The sequence below is a fragment of the Callorhinchus milii genome, unplaced genomic scaffold (assembly GCF_018977255.1).
Source record: "Callorhinchus milii isolate IMCB2004 unplaced genomic scaffold, IMCB_Cmil_1.0 Scaffold6, whole genome shotgun sequence".
In the NCBI taxonomy this organism is placed as follows: domain Eukaryota; kingdom Metazoa; phylum Chordata; class Chondrichthyes; order Chimaeriformes; family Callorhinchidae; genus Callorhinchus; species Callorhinchus milii.
In genome coordinates, this window is record NW_024704747.1 from 18,126,855 (window position 1) to 18,149,732 (window position 22,878).

Consider the following 22,878-nt stretch of genomic DNA (forward strand, 5'->3'; position numbering starts at 1 on the left):
GGCAAATTGGGTCTCACAGACGAGTTGGTACATTAGGCCTATGTTTTTTTTTTCTGTGAAGAGCTGTCCTGTTATCAATCAGCTCTACTGAGTGTTAGGAAGGGAAGGGAAGTATCTGTGCTTGACTCATTGATCATCTCGCCAAAGACCATCACTCTACCTCTTCTCTAAACGACTTCCACCCAGCCCGTGTGGGCATCCTGGCCTCTTATCATTAAATCTGGGTTACGGGGAAAGAGCGGGTTAGTGGGACTGATTGGGTAGCTCTTCCAAAGCACCAGCATGGGCACGATGGGCCAAATGGCTTCCTTCTGTGCTGTAATATTCTATGATTCTATGATTCTAATTTCACAACGTGTTTACCACATCAATAAACCGCCTTGGTGAAAATTTCCATCAGGGTTTAGATTTATTCCAATAGAACACGAGTCATGGGGAATCCCATTATAAAAACAATATGTTGAATTTGGAACAAAAACAGAGATCGCTGGGAACACTCAGCAGGTCAGGCAGCATATATGGTGAAAATAAAGTGGGTCAACTCGGTTTTGAGGAAGGGTTGTGGACCCGAAACCTTGACCCACTTTCCCTTCTCCATAGATGCTGCCTGACCTGCTGAGTGTTCCCAGCGATCTCTGTTTTTGTTTCAGATATCCAGCATCTGCAGTATTTTACATTTTATTTATGTTGACTTTGGAGCTGTCTTTCTAATGGGATTCTCCATCCCTAGTGTTCATCTAAAGTACAGTAAATATAGACCCTAGTGGAGTTTCTCACCAAGGCAGTTTATTGATGTGGTAAACATCTTGTGAATTTAGTAGTAGAGGCCAGGTTGGTTCAAGAAACAGCTCGATGCGGCAATGGGAAGGTAGTTTGTTTTATATTCTGGTGGGAATATTTAAATACTTCCAACAGGTGAGGCTTAGAGATGGGTGCATTGAAGTAGTCTGATGAGACATTGAAAGGGTATTGATCAGACTCAATGGACCAATGACCTCCCCCACCATCGTATTGTTACTGTATTACTGTCTCCGCAAACCTCCAGATAACTTGCACGTCACATTTTATTTTGCAGGAGTTTGCCCACAAATGCACACTGTTACACTACTTTACAATACATACTGTGAAGTGCTTCGATATGTTTCAACAATGTGATAAGATACTTTATCAATGTGAGAATTATTACTATTATGTTATTACTGACTTTGAATTACATATTTTAATTATATCAAATGCAAGGACTATTAATATTATTTGCAGGTATTATATTTGGAGGTAATTTTACTGTTCAATTGTGTGAAAAATAATTATGTGTGGAGAGAAATTCCATCTGGGTCTGGATCCCCTTTACTAAAATGGTATTTCAGGTCTTTCAGAATTTGTCACATAGTTAAATAAAATCTTAAATGTTGAAGCTGGTTTTCTGTTTTAAAAGTTTATTTTAAGAGCGACCGAAAACAGGCTTCAAAGTTAAAACGGAATCAATTTAAGACATTGTCAAAATCTGCACACTCTGAAATGCTGTGTTAATAGATAAATCCAGACCCCGGTGAAAGTTCTAACCATAGGTTGCATATAGCAACAACACTGTAGTAATGTCTAGAGAACTGGTGGCCAACCTTTTTGGTCGATCAACAAAATAAATATTTTTGATTAAATATTTCTCGATTTATGGCACAAATCAAGAAATATTCAATCAAGGAAAAACTAAAAACACAGGACCGATCGAACACAGACTGACTTCCGTAGACTCGTGCAAATGTTCGGGGGCTGCTGTAGCCAGCCCTAGGTTGGGCATTGCTGGTCTAGAGCCCTGCCTCAGTACTGGGCTGTTCAAAGCCAATCTGTAAGTGTGATCTCTGTGATCTTGTTCAGCAGCACTCGTAATGAATAACTTTTATCTGGTTTCTTGTTTCAGCAAACCAAAGCCTTCAATAATGTAAGTGTTTTACACCTGCTTACTGCTCTTCATTCCTCCGCATGTTGAACTCTGAGCTGTTTTCATAACGAGATTCTCTATCCCTATTGTTCGTTATTCGCTCAAAGTGGGGAATGAACTTTTGTTTTTTTTATACTTGTACTTGTCATTCGTGGAGTCCTGTAGCTCAGTGGTTAGAGCACTCGCTTTGCAAGTGAGAGACCTGAGTTCAATTCCAGGCAGGACGAAACCTTGGGCAAGTTTCCTTACTCCACACGCCTAATAATAATCCCTCCAAAAACCAAAAACAATAATAAATTGGTCATTTTCAATCTACAACTGTTTGTGGGACATTGCTGTGCGCAATTGGCTGCCGCGTTCGCCCACAAATATACAGTCAATTCACTTTACAGTGTGTTCTGTGAAGCGCTTTGGGACGTCCTCCTGACGTGAAAAACGCTATATCAAATGCAAGGATTATTATTATTTGTAAATACTGTACTAACAATTGCTCGTGAGAAAATACGCTGGCATTGACTATAAAATAAAAATTTGACTTTCCAATTAAAAATCTAAATTTAATTGAAACTAATTGTTTAACGGACAGGATGTTCGCCACTACACCTTACATTAAAATCCTGTGAAGTGCTTTCAGACATCCTCCAGATGTGAAAGATGCTACATCGAATGCAATTATTATTATTATAATTTTTTTCAGTCATCAGAGTGTCTGACACATGCAGAAACCTATCACTATGCTTTATGTACACCACCTGCAAACGGAAATTTTCCCGTGTCTGGAATGGAATGTGAACTCTCTTCTGGAGAGATGCATCCTGCTTACTTAATTTCAGGGAGTATTCGGCACAGATTGTCAAAAGCCAACACTCACGTCCCTAGAGTGTGTGGTGGATTACTGCTGGAGTCCAACCAGCTAAAATACACATAGCTTGCCATTGAAAGCACTGCCTGGCAAGCTTTCCTGCTGCTTGTCCAGCTAAGACATTAGGGCTTTGGCTTGCGGGGTTTACAGAGGTGAGTGGAAAGAATCCCTGCCCCCACTAACTGAGCTGTCCCTCCAAGTCCTGCCGATGAGCCAGGCTGGCTGTGCTGTCATAGCAGTACCCTGAAAGACTGCGGACCTGTCTGGCTCAGGGACTGGACAACTAACCAAGACCACCACAGAGGGTGGCACAATTCTGTCACCCTGTTGCCGAACTATCACCTTGAAGTCAGTTCAGCTCCCAGGAGACTCCTCTTAACTCCATCAGTCTCGGAAGCCTGACCTTTATATTACAACTTACGATTTGATGAAAATATTATGTTTTATTTGGAAAATGTACAGTTTGAAATAATAAGCCAGGCCTGAATTATAGATTGATAAAATCATCAGTGTCATGACTGAGCTTACCAACTGGAGGTGGATTTCAAAGTTGAAATCAGTGAGGACCTGACTGCTTAGTTCAGAGAATGTGTGAGCATTAAAGGTAAAGACATGCTCTGAGGCTTGCCAATGTAAAGTGATCACCTCAATAACCACCAGTTTTCTGACTTTCAGTGCTACAAAATGAAGTGCCTGGAATATCCTGGAACTCTGGGTCCAAAGGGGTTCAAAGGGCGCAAGGTAAGAGAGATTTCAGCGTTGCTGTATTGGAGACAGTAACAGCGACATTACAGCACTTGACTCTAGACGCGGAGAAATGGAAAGCAAAATGTGCAATTATGCTTTTTTTTGGTATCAGCCTGGCTCAGCCATTGCACTCTCACCTTGAAGTCAGAAGGCTGAGGGTTCAAGCCCCATGTCAGGAGTTTGAACTCACTCTGCTCCAGGCTGACTCTCCAGTGCAGTGCTGGGGTTTGCTGCATTGTCAGAGGTGCCATCCTTCAGATCCAATGTTTAACCAAGGTCCCGTTTGCCTCTTCAGACGTTAAAGATCCCTTGGAACTATTTGAACAGAGAAAGGAGTTTCTCCTGGTGTCCTGGCCAATAACTCCCCACCCACCCCAGATAAAACTGGCGATTCACTTCATGGCTGTTTATCAGACATTGTCTCTGTACAAATTGGTGTTTGCCTACGAAATACATACACCTTAAAGTGGATTTTAAAAAGCGCTTTGAGACGCCCCCATCCAGTCACCTGCGGGGTACCCCAAGGTTCCATCCTTGAAGCCGTTCTCTTCCTCGTCTATATGCTCCCTCTCAGAGATGTCATCTGCAGACACAGGATTAACTTCCACACGTATGCGGATGACACTCAACACTACTTCTCTTCCAGCTGCGACCCCCAGTCCTCTGATGTTCTGTCAGCTTGTCTGATAGACATCAAGGCCTGGATGAGCACAAATTTCTTGCAGTTAAACGTCAAAACGGAAGCCATAGATTTTGTCGACATCTTCTGTCGTGCGGTTCAGACCTCCTCAACCTACCCGATCCATCCTTAAAACTCTGAACCCGTGCACAACTTTGGCATCAGATTCCATCCCCAGTTATCCTTCCTTCCCCACATCTGGTCCCTGACCAAAACCGCTTCCTCCACCTCCGCCACATTGCCCGTCTCCGATAATACCTCACTCTACAAGCTGCCAAGACCCTTGTCCATGCCTTCGTTGCCTCTCGGCTGGATTACTCAAATGACCTCCTCACTGGTCTCCCCTCCTCCACTATTCACAAAATTCTAAACTCATCCAAACTCCGCCGCCCGAATTCTCACCCACACTCAGCACCCCGATTTCCCCAAGTCTTGCCAAACTCAATTGGCTCCCTGTCACAGAGCAGATCAACTTCAAGATCCTCACTCTAGTGTTTAAATCCCTCCAAGCCTTGGCAGCCCCTATCTCTCCAACCTCCTCTCTCCTCACAGCACTACCCACTGCCTCCACTCTACTGACTCTGGCCTCCTCCTTGTCCCTCGAAACCTCCGCTCAACCATCGGCGGCCTTGCCTTCAGTCATTACACCCCAAAGCTATGGAACTCCCTCCCTCAATCCCTTTGCCTTGCCCCCTCTTTCCCCATATTCAGGTTGTGCCTGAAGACCTCTTCGACCGCGCCTCTGGTCACCCTCCGCCTGGCTCGGCATCGGGCTCCATCATTTTTAATCGTTCTGGGACGCCGGCCTGGAGGGCGCTATATATAAGTTATTGTTGTCTTCTTCATGTGAAAGGAACTATATCAAATGTAAAGATTATTAATATTATTTTTTTCTTATAGGGCGAAAAGGGTCAGTCCGGCATCTCTGGCGACCCCGGACCTCCTGGGCGGCAAGTAAGTATAATTTCAAACTGAGATTTTGAATGATCTTCTGTATTGTTGTCTCATTCCTTCCTTTCTAATTATTTGCTTGGCTTTTGTCTAGGGCGATCCAGGCATTGAGGGTCCGATTGGCTTCCCTGGTCCCAAAGTAAGTTCCAATTCCTCAGGGAACTGTCACTGCTCTATGTAAATGTGACTATATATAAGCACAAGTTGTTGTTGTTGTCACTCAGCCATATCAGTTTAGAAGCCTTCAATGCGTGTTCTTTTCCAGTTATGAAAGTGGTCGTTTCAGATTAGACCTTTATAGACACGTATAACATTTTTAATGTGATTGGGGGGAAAAAAAATCCTAACACGGATGCATAACATTAGGATGCACCAATTCTGTAGTTCAAGAGGACACAGGCTTAGAGTTACTATGGGTAATTTCAGATCAGACACTAGGAAGATGTTATTTACCTAGAGGGTAATTAACGACTGGAACAGGTTACCAGGAATGATGGTTGAGGTAAAAAAAAGGAACTCGATGCTGTGATGTGGGTCAGTAGGGTGAATATTCTGGAGAAATGAGATCAAATGGGCCGAAGGGTCTTGAGAATTAGTTGACTTGACTATGTACGTCCAGAGTATTTCTCAAGACAAATTAGTCTTGAGAAATACTCTGGAGGTATATAGTCAAGCTAAAAGTAGTACCAGTGATATCTGGTGCCTTCTGAGTAAGCCAAGGGTATAGAGAAGAATATGGATCTAGGACCAGATGGTGTAGTGGAGAAGCCAGCACCAGGTTAGCCTCAATGGCCCGAGTTGCCTCTTAATGCTGCAATTTCTATGTCTCTGGAATTCAGTGTGCCTCTCTGTTAATTTATATTTGTTTCCTTGCTGTCTCGTTGCAGGGTTTCCGGGGTATGAAAGGTGAAAAGGTAAGTGACGTCAGAAATCCAAGTTATTATCTCCGCCTTAAACAGTTTTTATTTCTCAAACACACTTCTTACCAGCATGCACCATTCACGAGCTCATCCGAAACTCTGCCGTTCGTGTCCTCATCTGAACCAAACTCCGCACATCCATCACCTGCTCATATCCTAATCTGTCTCCCTCTGTTCAGCTAACATAGGCATCCCCTGACCCCTCCATGCCACCATCGATGGCAAAGCCTTCAGCCACTACACCCGTAACCTCTGAAACACTTTGCTTCAATCCCTTCACCTCTCCCTTCTTTATCTACTTTTAATTCCCACTTTAAGACCACTTCTATGGTCACCTTCCCCTCTGACTTCTCTCTAGCTCGGCATCCAACCCCTACACTGCACTCCTAGACGCTATCTTGGGTGAAGGCTGCTGTAAAAATGCAAGTTGTTGTCGCTGTTTTTGTTTCGGGCCAACGTGGAGGCGCACTGAAGAATTACAGTGTTTCAGACACTTCCCGTGGCCCACCTCGCAGGAACCTTCTAACCAATGAAGTTACGTCTGTTGAGGATATTGCCATTAACTTGTCTTTTTTTTGAACCATTGCAGGGTGAACTGGGAACTGAAGGGAAGAAGGTAAAGATGTTTCCTTTCTCTCCAGTTGAACATTTTGAAGCTTCGACACCTATTACATTTCTCTGACGCGTTATTCCTTGTAACCCATAGGGCATTGTTGGATTAATAGGCCGGGATGGGATTAATGGACAAAAGGTAAGGCCTTAAGGCAGAGGTGAGCATGACATGAGTATTAGGATTATACAATGAACACCGACCCGTTTCATGTACCCCCCCACAACCTGTCCCACCGTCCTCAAGCCCTCGAACTCGCCCCCTCCCTCACCTCATTCAAGTCTGTCTCAAAATGTACCTCTTTGACCACGCTTTCAGTCATCTTTCCCCTTCCTACATCCCCCCCCGCCCGCCTTCTCCCACCCCCAACTCAGATGTCGGCTGCTCGGGAGAGAGGAGAGAAATGAAAAGGGGGGTGGAAAAAATTGGCAAAACAATATGTTTTGCAACATCTCCCGTAAAGATCCACAAGTTAATTTACGTTGAGGCTGAAATCCAGACATCATTACTCACTGAAGCTGCAGGCAAAGAGTTTCAATTTTGAAACTGTGATGGCACAGCACTTTTGGGGATAGGAAAAGCATTGCAGAGTGAAAGTAAGTGTGTGCAAGTGTACATAAATGGGATCTGGGGTCTATACGTTGGTATGTGTTGGTGGGGAGATCAGAATTATTAATGAAATCCAAATGACTCTGCTTTTTGTTGTTGTTGAATTCAGGGAAAACTGGGACGTGTTGGACCTCCTGGATGTAAAGGAGACTCTGGTGATATGGTAATTCTTTTCTCATCGTCACTGACTCCGAACGCTATATGACAGTGGCAGAGACAGGGTTGCGCACTCTCTGATTGACCATATCGAGGTGCATGTTTCTTTTTACGCTGAGCTATTCTCAAAAGACAAACGATCATAGAATCATAGAATTATACAGCACAGAAGGCGGCCATTTGGCCCATCGTGTCTGTGCCGGGTCTTTGAAAAGAGCTATCCAAACAAACCTTGACAAAAGGGATGAAGAAACATTGATAATAAAGAAGATGTGAAGTAACAAGTGTTGTAGTGACTGTCAGTGAGGCAGTGCAGGAGTGAGTGGGTTGAGTCCCACACAAGGTAGGAATTGCAGATGTATCTTGAGGCAGCTATCAGAGATTCAGCGAGGATCTCAAGTGTTTCTAAACAAATCCATGGGTTCCTGGCATTTGCATTGGCAGCTCAGGAGTACTGAGAGGGGAGAGCGCTCAGTCACACGGGTCTGAAAATTGTCAGGAAGTCAGACACAGAAAAGGTCAATGTAAGATTGTATCCTGTCAGCCTGGCTCAGTTGGTAGCATTCTCGTCTCTTGAGTCAGAAGGTTCAAGAACCACGTCGGGACTTTGAGCTCATTTAGTGTAAGCTGACACTCCAATACGGTGCTGGGGGTGTGTTGCATTGTTGACACCAAGGTCCTGACTGCCCGTTAAGTTGGACGTCAAAAATCCCATGGCACTATTCAAAAAGAAGGGAGTTTCTCCTGTTGTCCCAGCCAACAGTGCCCCGGATAAATGGTTATTTGTGGGACACTGCTATGTGCAAATTAGCTGCCGGATTTGCCTACAACATATACATTATTTTCTCACCATTACAACTCCGAAAGCTACACTTGCGGTGTGTAACTAATCTCCCACTTTGACCTCAGGAGAACGTCACAAAAGTCCTCCTAATGTGAAAGACGCTGTATCAAATGTAAGGATTATGATGTGTGCGCAATGTTGCTGATGGATATCTGCTTTAATTGTCTCTTGTAGGGTATGCCTGGATACCATGGGAGAGTTGGTGAGAGGGGTTTGCCTGGTGACAATGGAACAAAGGTATGCTCACATTTTGTATGTAAAGCCACACTTTGACCACTCTGACTAACCTCTGTCTCAGGGACTCAAATATAACAAATGGGTCTGGCCTCCTGCCACTGGCTCCCGAGCTTCCAGCCATTATACACCCTCTTCTTGCCCAGCACGTATTGTGTTGTTCTTTACTCGGATAAACTTCATGCTGTGGTGGATCCTTGTAACAATAATGCTAAACAGGAGGCCGTGCACTCACATGGTGTTGTACACAGAGACTCTGTACAGACTGGGCAGTAAAGTGGTCTGCTAAACGGGAACCCCATTAACAGTGTGTTCAGAGAGACCACAGCAAGACCTGTGCCCTGTCCGGTCACAGCAGCAGTAAGTCAAGGTTACAGGGCGGGCGCAGTATTGAGCACTGCTGCGTTCTCTTTCAGGGCGACGAGGGACGGTCAGGGAGAAGTGGACCTCCCGGAAATCCTGGAGACAAAGGCGGAAAGGTAACTGATACAATTAACCAGCGGCGCGAGCTGGTCACTATTTCAATGGCTGGTTTGACAAGAGGAGAGATGCTTAGTTAAAAACTGGGTGTGATTTGGTGGAGTTTAAATTCCCCAGAGCACAGGGCAATCCTCCCCCACGTTCAAACAGTGTAGTCCCAATTTCATATTCATTAGTGCAGTTGTACAGGGGCTACTATATGTTATTCATTAAAAGCTTGGGTAAAGTAAAATCTAATTTCTCACAACATTTAGTATTGATTTGGCAGATCTAGTCTAAACCAGGGCAGGGATTTGTCCCTCTTGGCTCCTGTTAACCCTGTAAACCTAAGCCCTAACAGGTAGGGTGGTCCTCACTGGACAAGCAGCAGACCGCTTGCCAGACAGTGTTCCCAATGGCAAGCTACACGGTTTTAGCTGGTTAAACTCCAGCAGTTACCCCAACTCACATTTTGGGGTTTCAAGCTTTGGTTCTTGCCAACTTGCTTCTAATACTCTCCAAGATTAGTTAAGCAGGGTGTGTCCCTCAGAGAGAGAAATGGAAAAATTTCCATGTGCGTATGTGGAACTATCAGTCTAGTTTGGCTACTCTCAAGCAGGGTGATGGTTTGTTGTGTTTATCAGACACTTGGCTGACTGACAAAAATAAGGAAGAATGTGCAGATAATTTTATCACATTGCTGCCCATTGGTCTGATTGTTCCTCTTGTCTTTCCTCAGGGACCTAGGGGAAACCAAGGACGTTCAGGCCCAATGGGACAGAAGGGGCGAAAGGTAATGATATACATTCTGAAGAAAAGCACTGAAGAGCTCTCTGAATTCTGAGCTATGTATGTTTGAATTCCACCCAGCCTTAACCTGTAAGACCAATTTATCAGTTAAATTTTAAGATCACGCAAAAAATGGGAAAATATCTTCGTTTTGGCCTCAGTCTGGACACTGCTTCTTTTCAATGACTGTCCTTCCAAATCACAACTGAAATTTAAGAATTTTGCACAACTCTGCGTAATCTTAAATTTTAAGATTCAAATGGTCTTACAGTTTAAGACTGAGGGGGTGAGGGTAGAGAGTGGGTCAGGCCTTAAAACAGCAGAGGTTTAACCTTAGGGCCTGGACTCACAAGATCACAAGTTTGGTCTGGATGAAGGAGGCCGTTCAGAACACCCATCCTACCATCCTCCGCATCACTGTATCAAGTTGCTTCTTAAATGAATCTCGTGACCTGGCTTCTACCACCTTTCCTGGCAACCTGTTCCAATCATTGATTATCCTCTGCGTAAATAAAATCCTTCTTGATATCTATCCTGAAATTGCCCTTACACCTCTAAACCTGTGTCCTCTTGTTCTATTGTCACGATACATCCTAAACTATTGATCTAGGTTTACTTTTTCAATCCTATTCAATATTTTATACACCTCTGGTGGAGGAACATGTGCTACGGTGCCTAACATCTATCTTAGCATTCTGAGATGCTACCCTGTGTGAAGAATGCTGGAGGAATGCAAGTTGTTGTGGAAAGGATCATCTGCAAAAGCACTTGCAGAAAATGAGAACTATTCCTCTCCACAATCTAGATCTTTTGATCTTTGCTAATTCCCAAAGGGAAGCACAATCTCAATTTTAATAACTGAAAATAAACACGTTTTGGGAAATGGCCAAGATGCTGGAGAATGCAGGCTATGATGTGTTGGGTTGTAAAGAGAGAACTTTATTACCAGCGCCCCTGGCCAACAGATAAAATTGGTCATTCACTTCATGGTTGTTGAGGACATGCTGTTGTCGCAGAAACAAAATTAGCTGCTGCATTCACCTCCAAATATCTAGTCACCGGACTTTATAGATCCTGTGAATTGTCTTGAACTGACTTGCCAATGTGAATGCCTCTATACCAAATGAAAAGATTATTATTATCACTTCACATGACTGTCTGTCAGTGTAACTGAGTGTCAGTATGTAAAATGTTTTTGTTTTGTAGATGCACATTATAATCCCTTGAGCAGTGGATTCGTATTGACCAGTGCCTGGCGTTTATTGTATTTGCTTTTCTCCACAGGGCACTCCAGGATCCCCTGGCCCAGCTGGAGATGTGGTAAGTCTTTTGTTCTTTGAAGACGGTAGGATTTCAGAAGTAGACATGAGCATAAAGCCATAGACCTGCAGATTGCATCATGTAGAACAAGAGCAAGATTACTCGTGTTCTTACAAAAGATCAAACATTGTGTGTCAGCCTGGCTCAGTTGGTAGCACTTTCGCTCTTGAGCCAGAAGGTTGTGGATTCAAGCCCCACAATGGGACTTTGAGCTCATAGTCCTGACTGATGTTCCAGTGCAGTGCTGGGGGTGTGCTGCCACTGTTGGAAGTGCCGTACTTCAGGTGAGAAGTTAAACCAAGGTCCCGTTGGCCTGTTGAGGTGAACATTAAACATTCCGTGGCACTATTTGAAAAGAGAAGGGAGATTACCCTGTGTCCTGATCAACAATCCACCGGTGAAAATTGGCCATTCACTTCATGGCTGTTTGTAGGACATTATTTTGAGTTTGCCTAAAAAATTGCTGCACTTTTGCCTACAAATCTTGTGAAGCTCTTTGAGATGGTACAAAGGCAATCTCAAGGCAAGGATTATTATAATTTCACACATCCCTCTTTACCTATTCTTGTGTTCAGCAAAAGCACCAACCCACTCATGCGCACACAAAAACCAGCATGGAAGAGAGTCTAGCTTGCACACACTCACACCGAGATCTGTTTCAATCAGGCCATGAAATGGCTTAAACTTTTTAAAGCTTGGCGCAGAGTGTACATCGGACGAGGCCTCCGTTCTGTATAGTCACAAGTCTGCTCATGATAAACATCTGCCACCCAGATAATCAACGCATTTCCTACATTTTCAGGCAGCTCGCAGCCCATGACAATAAATCCACATTATCTCCCTTCAGATGTTTCATCCAGTAAGTCTCTACTCTGTCAACAGACTTTCTGGGACAGTAAAGCGAGGGGAGGAGATTATCCACCCATCCAAGGTGTTTTATAACATTAAAATCCCATTCCAGGGATAAACTTGTAACATTTTGTAACTGAATGGATGTCATCCCATCAGATCTGTTAGGAAATTTCACAAATTTACCCCTACTAAGTGCAGACCACCACAATGGGTAACATTTTGGAATCCCGCCCAAGAAATGTGATTCTGAATAGCTACCTGATTGTAGTACATAAGGTACAAGTAATTGTAGACCAACCAACATCAGAATCTCATTGCCACTGTATAGAATACGGCTGGCAAATTCACAGTCACTGTAAAAGTTAAAGTAGATCCTGTGAATCACTTTGGGATGTTTCGACGACATGATAAGGTACTATATCAAATGCAAGAATTCTTATTTTTATTGAATGATCCAATCTCCTTCTTGTTTACTCTCATTACATAGGAGATCATTGGGCCAAATTCACATTATGTAGGATCTCTTAAGAACCAAACTGCTTCTCATCCACTTTGGTTACATGGAAAATCAAGCCAATTCCAGTTCACATTGTATATATTTTAATAAGTAGCCCATAAGTATTTTCCCCTTTATTCCCAGGTGGAATATCAGAGATTATATTTAATTAAATTCTATGATCTATGAAATTGCTTTTTTAGTCATGTTCTTTCTCCCCAATCACTGAAGTATTGCCATTTAGCCCAATAAATGGTACTAACACATTAATTAGTGCCTCCTTCAATTTCTGAATATTTGCATTTCAATTGTTTTTTTTCAATTGACGCCTTGCCAAACTGATGGGGAAGTGCAGTGCTGAGGGAGCACAGCATTGTCGGAGGTAACTTCCTTCAGATGACACATTAAACCGAGGTCCTGTCTGCCTGTTCAGGCGGATGTTAAAGATCTTGCAACACTATTTCTAAAAGAGTCAGGAGTTTCTCCTGATTTCCTGACTGAAAATCCCCTGAATAAAATTGGTCACTCACTCCATAATTGTTTAAAAGCATAAAACTATAGAAATTTACAGCACAGAAGAAGGCCATTCAGCTCTCCTGCCTGTGCTGGCTCTTCTAACAGTAATTCTTTCGGTTCCATTTACCTGCCCTTTCCCCCAAATTCCTGTAGCTTACTACACAAATTGGCTGCCATGTTCCTTTACAAAATACATAGTCACTGCACTTCACATAGTCTGTATGTGTATATCTATATAATATATCCTGTGTAGCGCTTTGAGATGACCACCTGACATGAAAGACGTTATATCAAACGTAAGATTTATTATAATCCAATCACTTTAAAATCTCTTAAAACCTTCACATTAGGGTCGTAGAGGTGACACAGGAGTCAAAGGTGCCCCCGGACCGGAAGGAAATGTGGGAGAAAAGGTAAGTGTTAATGCGTAAAAACTTTCCAATGCACAATGAGATGTCCTAAGGAATCTCAATCGAAAGAATAGCCACAAATTCCAAGGACATTGCCCTGTATTTGGGTTATTTAAATACAAGTTATAAAAGGGATACAGGGACAAAAATTGAGCCTGGGTTTAGATTTATTCTATTTTCCCATCTACCCCATTTATCTTCCACCCAGCCATGGCTTACACTTCCATCTCTGTCAGTGCTTTGAGATGTTCTTCAATGTGAAAGGCACTATTTAAGTGCAATTTGCTGTAAAGCTTAATAAGATCCTGTGGTACTATTCAAAAGAGAAGGCAGTTTCTCTCAGTGTCCTGGCCAACAATCTTCCCAAAAATAGAACTTGTCATTCAGTTTATGGCTGTTTGTGGGTTATTGCTCAGCGCAAATTGGCTTCCGCATTTGCCTATGAAATACAGTTACTACATGTTACAGTAAATCCCATGTAATCACTTTGAGATGCTGCAACAACGTGACAAGGTGCAGTATGAAATGCTAGGATTATTATTATTATTAAACTGAACGTTCAGACTTTTCGAAGTTTAACTGGTTAAATTGACTTCCTGTTCCTTTAGGGTGAAGCTGGAGTTGAAGGTCCCCGTGGATTCGCAGGCGAAGGTGGAATCGGAGGCGAGAAGGTAATGCACCACTTGTGATATCAAAAGCATGAAGTCAGTGGTAGTTAATTGATTGCTGGACTGTGTCTGACAGAATGTTACAGCCCAGAACCAGGCCACTCAGCCCATTAAACCTGCAATAGAGTTTTTCTCCACAAGACACTTGGCTCATCGGCAGACCAGTTATCGGGAACAGGGATTCTTCCCATTTGGCTCCTGTTAACCTTGCAAGTCAAAGCCCTAATGAGCAGCTTAGCTTAAGCATAGCTTGCCATTGAGAGCCAGACTGTCGGACACTCAGCTGACTCCCAAAAAAAGATCGGCACTCACTCTTTCTGTTGTTCCCTTTGTCCGCAGGGAGATGCGGGACTCCCAGGACCGAGGGGAGCCCCTGGCACAGTTGGTGTACCAGGAAAGAATGTAAGTATATTGTTGTAACTCTTTTATTCTATAAAGGTCTTTGAGCCCAGCGAGTAAACAGACGCAGCATCCAGTCTATCTCAGTATCAATGAACTACCCACAAAGCTGGATTGCAGTGGCAGTGGGTTTTATTTACTCTTAAAATTGGCTGCCACATTCACCTACAAAATACACAGTCATTATGCTTTACAGTAAAAAAAACTGAAACGAGATATTGCGACGATATGATAAGATGCTGTACCAAATGTGAGGATTTTTAGTTTTATTATTATTATTAATGTAGGATTTCAGAGCATCCGTAAATTCTTGAATATGGTCATATTTTGAAGCTGCTTTTCTGTAAATTCTTTTAAGAACAGTGAGAAGCTTCAAAGCTAAACTGGATTCAGCAACTTGTCAAATTCTGGATGGTCTGAATTGATGCATAAATAGAACCAGGCTAGGCCCAGGTGGAATTTCTCATCCCAGCGATTTCCATGTGGTGTGTATGTAGCACTGTGTGAGTGGACTTGTTATATGGTGAGGGAAGAAAGGTGGGGGGGAAGAAATAGAACGAGGAAGGTTAAGGCAATGCAAAAGGGGAGAGGTTGCAGATCGCAGTGACAGGAGGGTTGCATCTTTCTGTTGTACGAACAAGAGATTACTCTTGTCCACTAAATGTAGCTTAGAATAGGGAAGTTTCCCACTTGGGTATAGCTACCAATGGCCTGATGCCCAGATAGAGAAGTTGCCTGTAATAATGCAACTGCTATGTTTCTGGTATGTTTGTCTATCGTCCTATACAGACCACTGTCACAACCAGAACCCAATGGGTGATTGTGAATTTCTTTGTCAAACTTCCCGTCTCTAGTCTTAGAGGTCTGAAATTCCACCCAGTCTTAGCCCGGGAGACCTATTTAATACTGTACAAAATTATTGAAAATTCTTCAATTCAGCCTTAATATCCTATTAGAAACAGGGGGAAACAGCTTCCAAGTTAAGGATTTTCCATATGATTCTACTTGGGAGCAAATAGCCTCACAGACTAAGACTAAGTGGAATTTCAGGGCTAAGTTCAATAAACTTGGTGCTGGTCAGCGAATCGCTCCTGCAGTGGACTCCAGTAGAGCTTGTTCCTCTCAGGCACTCTCGCAGATCCCATAAAGTGGGCTTGACAGCATGTCTAAAATGGTGCCTTTGATCTTTGTCAGGGATCGCGTGGAGACCGTGGTGAGATTGGATCCAGAGGCGAGCAAGGACTGCTGGGCCCAAAGGTGAGCATTCTAGCGCAACAATGTACACCCTGCCGGGACCACCATCACAGCAGCAGCAGCAGCAACCTCAGGCCCTCAGTGTGATCCAGTGCATGTCACCACATTGATGCAGTGATGTCTACACTCCCTTCAGCTTGTACAATGATGACTGACCTCCCCTCATACAGTGATGACTAACCTCTCAGTTCATATTGTGAAGTGAGTTTAATGTGTGTGCATGTGTGTGCTGTTGCTGAGGATAACTCCACTGTTATTTGGTTGCTCCCTCTAGGGTGACAAAGGAAGACAAGGATTTAGTTTCCCAGGTCCCCGTGGAGAGCAGGTACATTTCTCTATTTTACCAGAGATAAAGAGGGTACTTTGGCCCATCTGACCTCATCCTTCCCAAACACCCACCCTACTATCCTCCCATCACAGCACCAACCTGATTTTTTTAGAATGAGTCCAGTTTCCTGGCCTCAACTACTCTTCCTAGGAACCTTCCAATTATTAATTAACCTCTGGGTGAAGAAGATATACTGCCTGATATCTGTCCTGAAGTTGCCCTTTGCAACTCTAAGCCTGTGACCTCTTGTTCTGTTGACTCGATGCATTCAGACCTAGTGTTCCGGGTTTACTTTGCCTGAGGAGCTGGGTGCTGGGAGTGTTTCCCAACGTCCATTGAGTCTGAACCCTAGAAGTGTTGAAAGGTACAACACAGAAGCGGGACATTATGCCTGCGCTGACTCAATGCTGAAATAACTTTCCGTTTGATCCCATCCCATTCTCCTGCCTTTCCCCTGGCCCAACCATCACGTTTTTCTATGTACCTGTGGCACCATATTTTCGTGTTCTGCAGACTCCTCCCTGGAATGTGGGAATTGTTCCAGGATTCCTAGACCATGTCAAGACTATTCCGAGTGCGAAGGAGGGACCTCTTGGGCTAAATCTTCTCAATTCTTCACTTTTCAGGGCGATAGGGGAGACCCGGGTCGCTTAGGTTACGTGGTGAGTGCGATTGGTTTGTTTGGATGCAGTGGGGCAGGTAATGTGCACATGGAACACACTGGATCAGTGAAAACAACTCGGGTACCCAGAGCGTCTGTCCATGCCTTTATCCCTCCACCTCGTCCCATTTCTATCTGTCTTCAAACAGCACCTTAAAACCTACCTCTTCGACCGCACCTATGGTCACCTGCCTCCTCCCCGTCGTCCTACATTAGCATCCGACCCCACCACTGCGAAACTCTGACATCGTACGTGAAGGACATTGCAAATGCAAGTTTCTGTTGTTGCCACAGAAACTACTGTGATTACAGTAAAGATTGCAGTGGGTGTGATATCCTCCCAGTGGTGGGGCAGGGAGTAAAACAGTGTTTCCTTGGGGCTGATCTGGCTGGAAATAGAAGTGAGAGAGAAAGAGAAAAAAAGAATGAAATCTAAGATCTCCACTCTTCTTGTTCAGGGTCCCAAAGGAGACGCGGGTCCAAAGGGAGAACAGGGCACCAAAGGAGTGAAGGGCAGTCCGGTAAGTGTTCCCGTTTCCCAGGTGGGATTTTGAGTTCTGCTGCAGGATATATGACATCGCTCTGGATCCATTTGGTTCATCACAAGGGAAATGGTGGGGAAAAAACTTCAAGTTGGGGAGCCCTGAAGGACACCTCTGACACAGGCTTTGATATAGGACTGAGCTGGGCTCAAGTCACGGATTAAGAAATTCTGCACAGAAAACTGCAAATTAGACTCCACTGTTAACTTTAGCAATTCTACTGAGCAGAGCCATCCTCTAAGTATACACTGGGTTACTGTGTGCAAGTGTACCCAGTGGGTGAGTGGGGGACAGTTGTGTGCATGGTGGGGGGGGGGGAGGGAATTGTGAAAATGGGCGGGGAGAGAAATTCCTTTGCTCATTATCGGGTGAAGCTGAGCTGCTGGCAAAGGGAACAGGGAAGAGCGGAAGGGTCAGAAAGACAATAAGTGAGTGAGTGAATGGGTGGCCTAAAAAAAGGCATTAATGCAATTTGTTTCCTTTGTGTATCTGGTTAGGGTGATCCCGGACCACTGGGTGAGCCAGGACCTCGAGGGTCTGAAGGAGCCCCAGGCCCTGTGGTGAGACCCACTTTCTTATACAATGTTTAAAGGCTCCACTTACCAGCATGTGTTGCTTTTTGTCACTGGTATTAACCATACAATGTCTGCAGCTCTTAGAAAGACTGAGATAGCATGTTCCAAACATGCACACAGTGAACTCGGGATAACTCGTCACTCCAAGGGAAAAGGATCCAGTGAGGAATTGTCTGATGTGATGAGACTATATAAATGCAAGTTGTTGTTGTTGAGCTAGCCGTTGGTCCTCACCTTATCCTCCCAGGCCATGTCACTCTTCAACACTTTGGATTTGCCTCCACTCATTCCCTTATGACCTCGGCTAATTGCCAACGACACCCACCCCCTGCCCCCCCCCCAACCCCCCCACTCTGAGCATGTGCACCTCCACAGCGGACCCGCACCAACAACAACAACAAATTACACTTGCACAGCGCCCTTCACGTCGGAAAGACGTCCCAAGGCACGGACACAGTCACAGGAGAGGGTGGGCGGCTACTGCCCAACCCTCCAATAGACCAGAAGCCTCTGCAATGCAGTGATGCTAACATGAGCACCGAGATCTTCCCTTCTGATTCCTTGCCACAATAATCAATTTTATATTGAAATATTTACAAAAATGTCCAAAAATGCAATGAGTTATCGACAGGGCAGTGACGAGTAAAGCGATGCCACATTAATAGTTTATTGATGATATTGATGACATGATGACTTTCGTGAGAGTGACGAATTAAGCCAGGGTCGAGGTTGTCTGGAGATTCACATCGGCCCAACCAATTCCCTGTTACCCTTCTATTCTCCGTTCCTTCAAGTTTGTATACAACTTCCTCTTAAATACATCTGTACTATCTGCTTCAACCACTGCTTCTACCTACCTACCCGCCCGTACCCTCCGTTCCTCTGGCTCCGGTCTGCTCCACATCCCCCGCCCCAACCGCCCTACTATCGGTGGCCGGGCCTTCAGCCTCTCAGCCCCGAGGCTCTGGAACTCTATCCCCCAGTGCCTTCGCTGCCTCCTCCCTTTCCTCCTTCAAGGCCGGTCTCAAGACCTTTCTCTTTGACCGTGCCTTCAGCTCCCCTCTCGACTCTCTACCCCCTCCTCGCTCCCTCCCTCCCTTCCCTCCCCTCACCCTGACCATTTCCCCCTTGCTCGGGTCCTGACCCAACTGTACAGCGCCTTAGGACGTCCTCGCGACGTGAAAGGCGCTCAATAAATGGAATCTTGTTGTTGTTGTTGTTGCTTCGGCCAGAGAGTTTCACACTCTCACCACCCTCTATGTGAAGGAGTTCCTGCTAAATTGTCTCTCAGATACCCCTAGGCACAATCTTATACTGTGCCTTGTTACAGACTCCCAAACACCCATTTCATGCATCTATTTATGCGTAATATCTTTCAGGTGTGTTACCCACGGAACTGGTGTGTATATGTATAGGGGTGGGGGGGTGGATATTGTGTAAGGTCAGGATTGGACCAGACTGTTTCTCCCTAGTCACGTGCTGACAGTGTTCACTCACTCACTGTCTGAGTTCACAAAGGAAGACTGACCTGCTGTAGACTGTACCTCACTGGAGGAGACTGGCCATATCCCTCTGTAATATGCACGGTGAATGGTTGCATCAACTTATATCCTTTCTGCTTGTGTTCCAGGGACCTCATGGGCCTGAGGGCGATCCAGGGCTGACCGTAAGTACTCCGGCCGACAGTATGTTAGTTGTTAGCCTGGGTCACTTGGTAGGACTCTCGCTTCTGAGTCAGAAGGTTGTAGGTTCTAGCCCCACGTCAGGGCTTTGAGGTCATACAGTCTAGGCTAACTCTTCAGTGCAATCCTGCAGGAGCGTTGCATTTAGAAAGTGCTGTCCTTCAGATGAGACGTTAAACCGAGGTCCCATCTGCCTACTCAGGTGGACATTAAAGCTCCCATGGGACTATTTAAAAATGGAAGGGAGTTTTTCCTGGTATGCTGGCCAACAATCCCCCAGATAAAATTGGTCACTCACTTTATGGCTGTTTGTGGGACATTGCCATATGGAAATTCGCTGGATTCTTCACCTGCTATAATATATCTTGCTGCTTGTCCACCTCGGACTACCCTACTCATCAGGGCTTTGGTTTGCAGGTTTAATGGGAGCTGAGTGGGAAAAGTCCCTGCCCCAGTAACTAGTCTACCCTTCCAAGTCCTGTCTATGAGCCAGACTGGCTGTGCTGTCAACAGCAGTACCCTGGAGTATTGCAGCCTGCCTGGCTTGGGAACTGGAAACCGCCACAGAGGGTTGGTTTGATTCTGATGTTCCCTTGCTAAAACTGTCACTTTGGAGCCAGTGCAGCTCCAAGGAGATCCTGCTTACCTCCGCGCCCCCCCCCCCCCCCCCCCCCACACCATCACCGTTCCCCCAAGGAGGATAGTCATTAGTTGGCCATTTGACCTCTCACGTCTTCCTGCGAGCTTCCTGGTGGGCAGCACAGCTCAGCATGAAATGCATGAAAGCATTGCCACCATCTTCCTGTCCGCAGCTCAGACACGTCTCTTCCCATTGAGCGATGGTTCCCACCAGTTGGCAGTACAATAATGCATAATTAGTACCCTTTGCAGTAAATCCTGTGAAGCGCTTTGAGGCATCTTCCAGATGTGAAAGTCCCTGTATCAAAGGCAAATATTTATTTATTAGTTAATTTATTCTTACTGTTCTGTTGTTCCCAGTAGTCTGGTTTGCAGATCAATTAAACATGTTTACGGCTTCTCATATGTGTCAGACGTCCTGCTGATCAAACAAACAACTGAGCCATTCTTGACCTTTATGTTGAGCTGAGCCTTAGTGGACATTCTGTGCTCTCCTGGCCATCCAGTCCAATGATCCTGACCCAACATTTGTTTAACTCATCTTCTAGGACTGTGATGTGATGAATTACGTCAGGGAGACCTGTGGATGCTGTGGTGAGTGCCCAACTTCCTCCTGGGTATCCTGCTTTATATTTAGAGTTGCTGCTTTTTGGCACGTTGACAGATAATATTGATAATAATCCCTGACTATAAAAATATCCGCCCTCTGGGTGGCGAGGTCATTGCCAACATCACTTTCCACACACAGCGACCAGCACATTTGCAGCACACAGGAAGTGATGTTCATGGTGGCCTTGTGACTCAGAAGTCAACCATTTTGTAGTTCGAAGAAATTTTTAAAAAGTATGTTTGATGGCAGGAATTTATTCCCAATTATTGCCCAATTTTTCTTACCATTTAAAATCGGAATCCCTTGTTACATTGGCCTCCTCATCAAATGTTCCCACAAAGCCAATGTTAATTATATGCTCAGCTTGTTGTTGTTTGTGGTACTGGCAGGCTCAGATTGTTGGCTGTGTCGTCTCCGTAGCATTCACTTCACTGTTAAATAGTCTCAAAGGTCTTCAAGGTCTTTCTTTCATGTGAAAGGTGCTTTGTGAATGTAAATTGTTGCAGTTGTTTTTGAATATTTTAAACATGGTTGGAAGGGAGGCTTTGTTTAGAGACTAAGTTACCCATAGGTTCACAAGATTGGTTCAGATGCAGAGGCCCTTCAGACCATCTGATCTCATCCGTCCAGAATACCCAAACTGCTATATCAAATCCAAAGATGATTAATTATATGAATGATATTAATTATTGCCATTAATATTAATCATTCCTTTTCCGCCTCCCCATTTATTTCAGATTGTGAGAAGAAATGTGGGCCCCTGGACATTGTCTTTGTGATTGACAGCTCGGAGAGTATCGGACTGACCAACTTCACTCTGGAGAAGAACTTTGTCATCAACACAGTCAGTCGACTTGGCAGCTTAGCAAAGGACCCCAAATCTCCAACAGGTCAGTGAATTAGCCAGTGAATTAGACCCACTCACCGCTATTTATGAGGAGTCCTAAGACCCACCATGGGACAAACCTCTGATTCAGCTCATTAAAGGCATCGAGCTCTTCTGTACTATAGTTTTATTATTAGTACACACTTTAGCCTTGATATTCCACCCAGTTTTACACCTTTTATCTTGCCCTTTAAAATGTAAGGCTATTTATCCACTTTTCTAGGTTTTGTCACTTGTTCACTATTGTTTAGTGAAGGAGTTATGTCTTTCACATTTGTAAACCATGTGTCAGCTACTCTGATGATCTGGTGGGTAAAGTAAGTGCCAATGCAGTACTGGGCATGCAGCTCGGGACGTCACACATGCCTATGAAAGACACACTTAGTTATTGTGGTGCACTCCTGCCCTATGTATGGCACCAATGAATGGCAGGTGGTCGAACCCTGAGGGGCAGCAACCCCACCCAATTCATCCCTTTGGTGCCCTTCATAGTGCGTCTCTCTCACTTTTCAAGCTTTGAGCAGTGTGTCAGCCCTGTGTGTGGCACATAGCCCCCCCCCTCACACCCACTGCCACCCATAACCACCACTCCACCCTGCCACCACACACACACACACACACACACATACACATGCACAGCCTACTGACAACGTCTCTGGGCTGGTGCTGCCTACTGTTGGGTGTAACATCTCTTCGGTATTTGCTTTTGCCAGTGACTTTGTCTGACCTTGGCTTTTCCCCTGTGGGGGTGTTGGGTGGGTGTGGATGTTAAATTGCAGGAGCTCGTGTTGGCGTGGTTCAGTACAGCCACAACGGCACGTTCCAAGCCGTGCACCTCAACGACTCCAGGATCAACTCGCTCTCCGCATTCAAGGAAGCGGTGAAGCGGCTGGAGTGGATCGCAGGCGGCACCTGGACGCCCTCCGCCCTGAAGTTTGCCTACGACAATCTGATCAAGGCTAACCAACGTGACAAAGCCAAGGTCTTCGCTGTGGTGATCACAGACGGACGCCATGACCCGCGGGACAACGACGCACTGCTCTCCTCCCTGTGTGGGCGTGGAATCGTCGTCAATGCCATTGGCATCGGAGACATGTTTGCCCGGGCCGAGGACGACGAAACGCTCCGTTCCATCACCTGTCACCAGGTCGACCGGGTCCAGAAGATGAGGCTGTTTGCGGACCTGGTGGCTGAGGAGTTCATTGATAAGATGGAGGAGCTACTGTGTCCAGGTAGGCAAT

General features: G+C 45.0%; 1 protein-coding gene across 1 annotated transcript in view; it reads left to right on the forward strand.

Moving 5' to 3' along the window:
* col6a2 (collagen, type VI, alpha 2) overlaps nucleotides 1-22,878 on the forward strand; it is a gene marked incomplete at its 5' end in the record, with an annotated part of 41,688 nt that overhangs the window by 6,006 nt on the left and 12,804 nt on the right. The window contains 24 exons of the mRNA XM_007900055.2: nucleotides 1,919-1,939; nucleotides 3,477-3,542; nucleotides 5,128-5,181; nucleotides 5,273-5,317; nucleotides 6,066-6,092; nucleotides 6,688-6,714; nucleotides 6,805-6,849; nucleotides 7,427-7,480; nucleotides 8,492-8,554; nucleotides 8,968-9,030; nucleotides 9,750-9,803; nucleotides 11,084-11,119; nucleotides 13,334-13,396; nucleotides 14,002-14,064; nucleotides 14,401-14,463; nucleotides 15,655-15,717; nucleotides 15,989-16,039; nucleotides 16,669-16,704; nucleotides 17,162-17,224; nucleotides 17,743-17,805; nucleotides 19,451-19,486; nucleotides 20,690-20,735; nucleotides 21,489-21,641; nucleotides 22,417-22,869. Coding sequence (XP_007898246.2) covers nucleotides 1,919-1,939; nucleotides 3,477-3,542; nucleotides 5,128-5,181; nucleotides 5,273-5,317; nucleotides 6,066-6,092; nucleotides 6,688-6,714; nucleotides 6,805-6,849; nucleotides 7,427-7,480; nucleotides 8,492-8,554; nucleotides 8,968-9,030; nucleotides 9,750-9,803; nucleotides 11,084-11,119; nucleotides 13,334-13,396; nucleotides 14,002-14,064; nucleotides 14,401-14,463; nucleotides 15,655-15,717; nucleotides 15,989-16,039; nucleotides 16,669-16,704; nucleotides 17,162-17,224; nucleotides 17,743-17,805; nucleotides 19,451-19,486; nucleotides 20,690-20,735; nucleotides 21,489-21,641; nucleotides 22,417-22,869 — 1,708 coding nt within the window. The remainder of the gene's footprint in view (nucleotides 1-1,918; nucleotides 1,940-3,476; nucleotides 3,543-5,127; nucleotides 5,182-5,272; nucleotides 5,318-6,065; nucleotides 6,093-6,687; nucleotides 6,715-6,804; nucleotides 6,850-7,426; nucleotides 7,481-8,491; nucleotides 8,555-8,967; nucleotides 9,031-9,749; nucleotides 9,804-11,083; nucleotides 11,120-13,333; nucleotides 13,397-14,001; nucleotides 14,065-14,400; nucleotides 14,464-15,654; nucleotides 15,718-15,988; nucleotides 16,040-16,668; nucleotides 16,705-17,161; nucleotides 17,225-17,742; nucleotides 17,806-19,450; nucleotides 19,487-20,689; nucleotides 20,736-21,488; nucleotides 21,642-22,416; nucleotides 22,870-22,878) is intronic.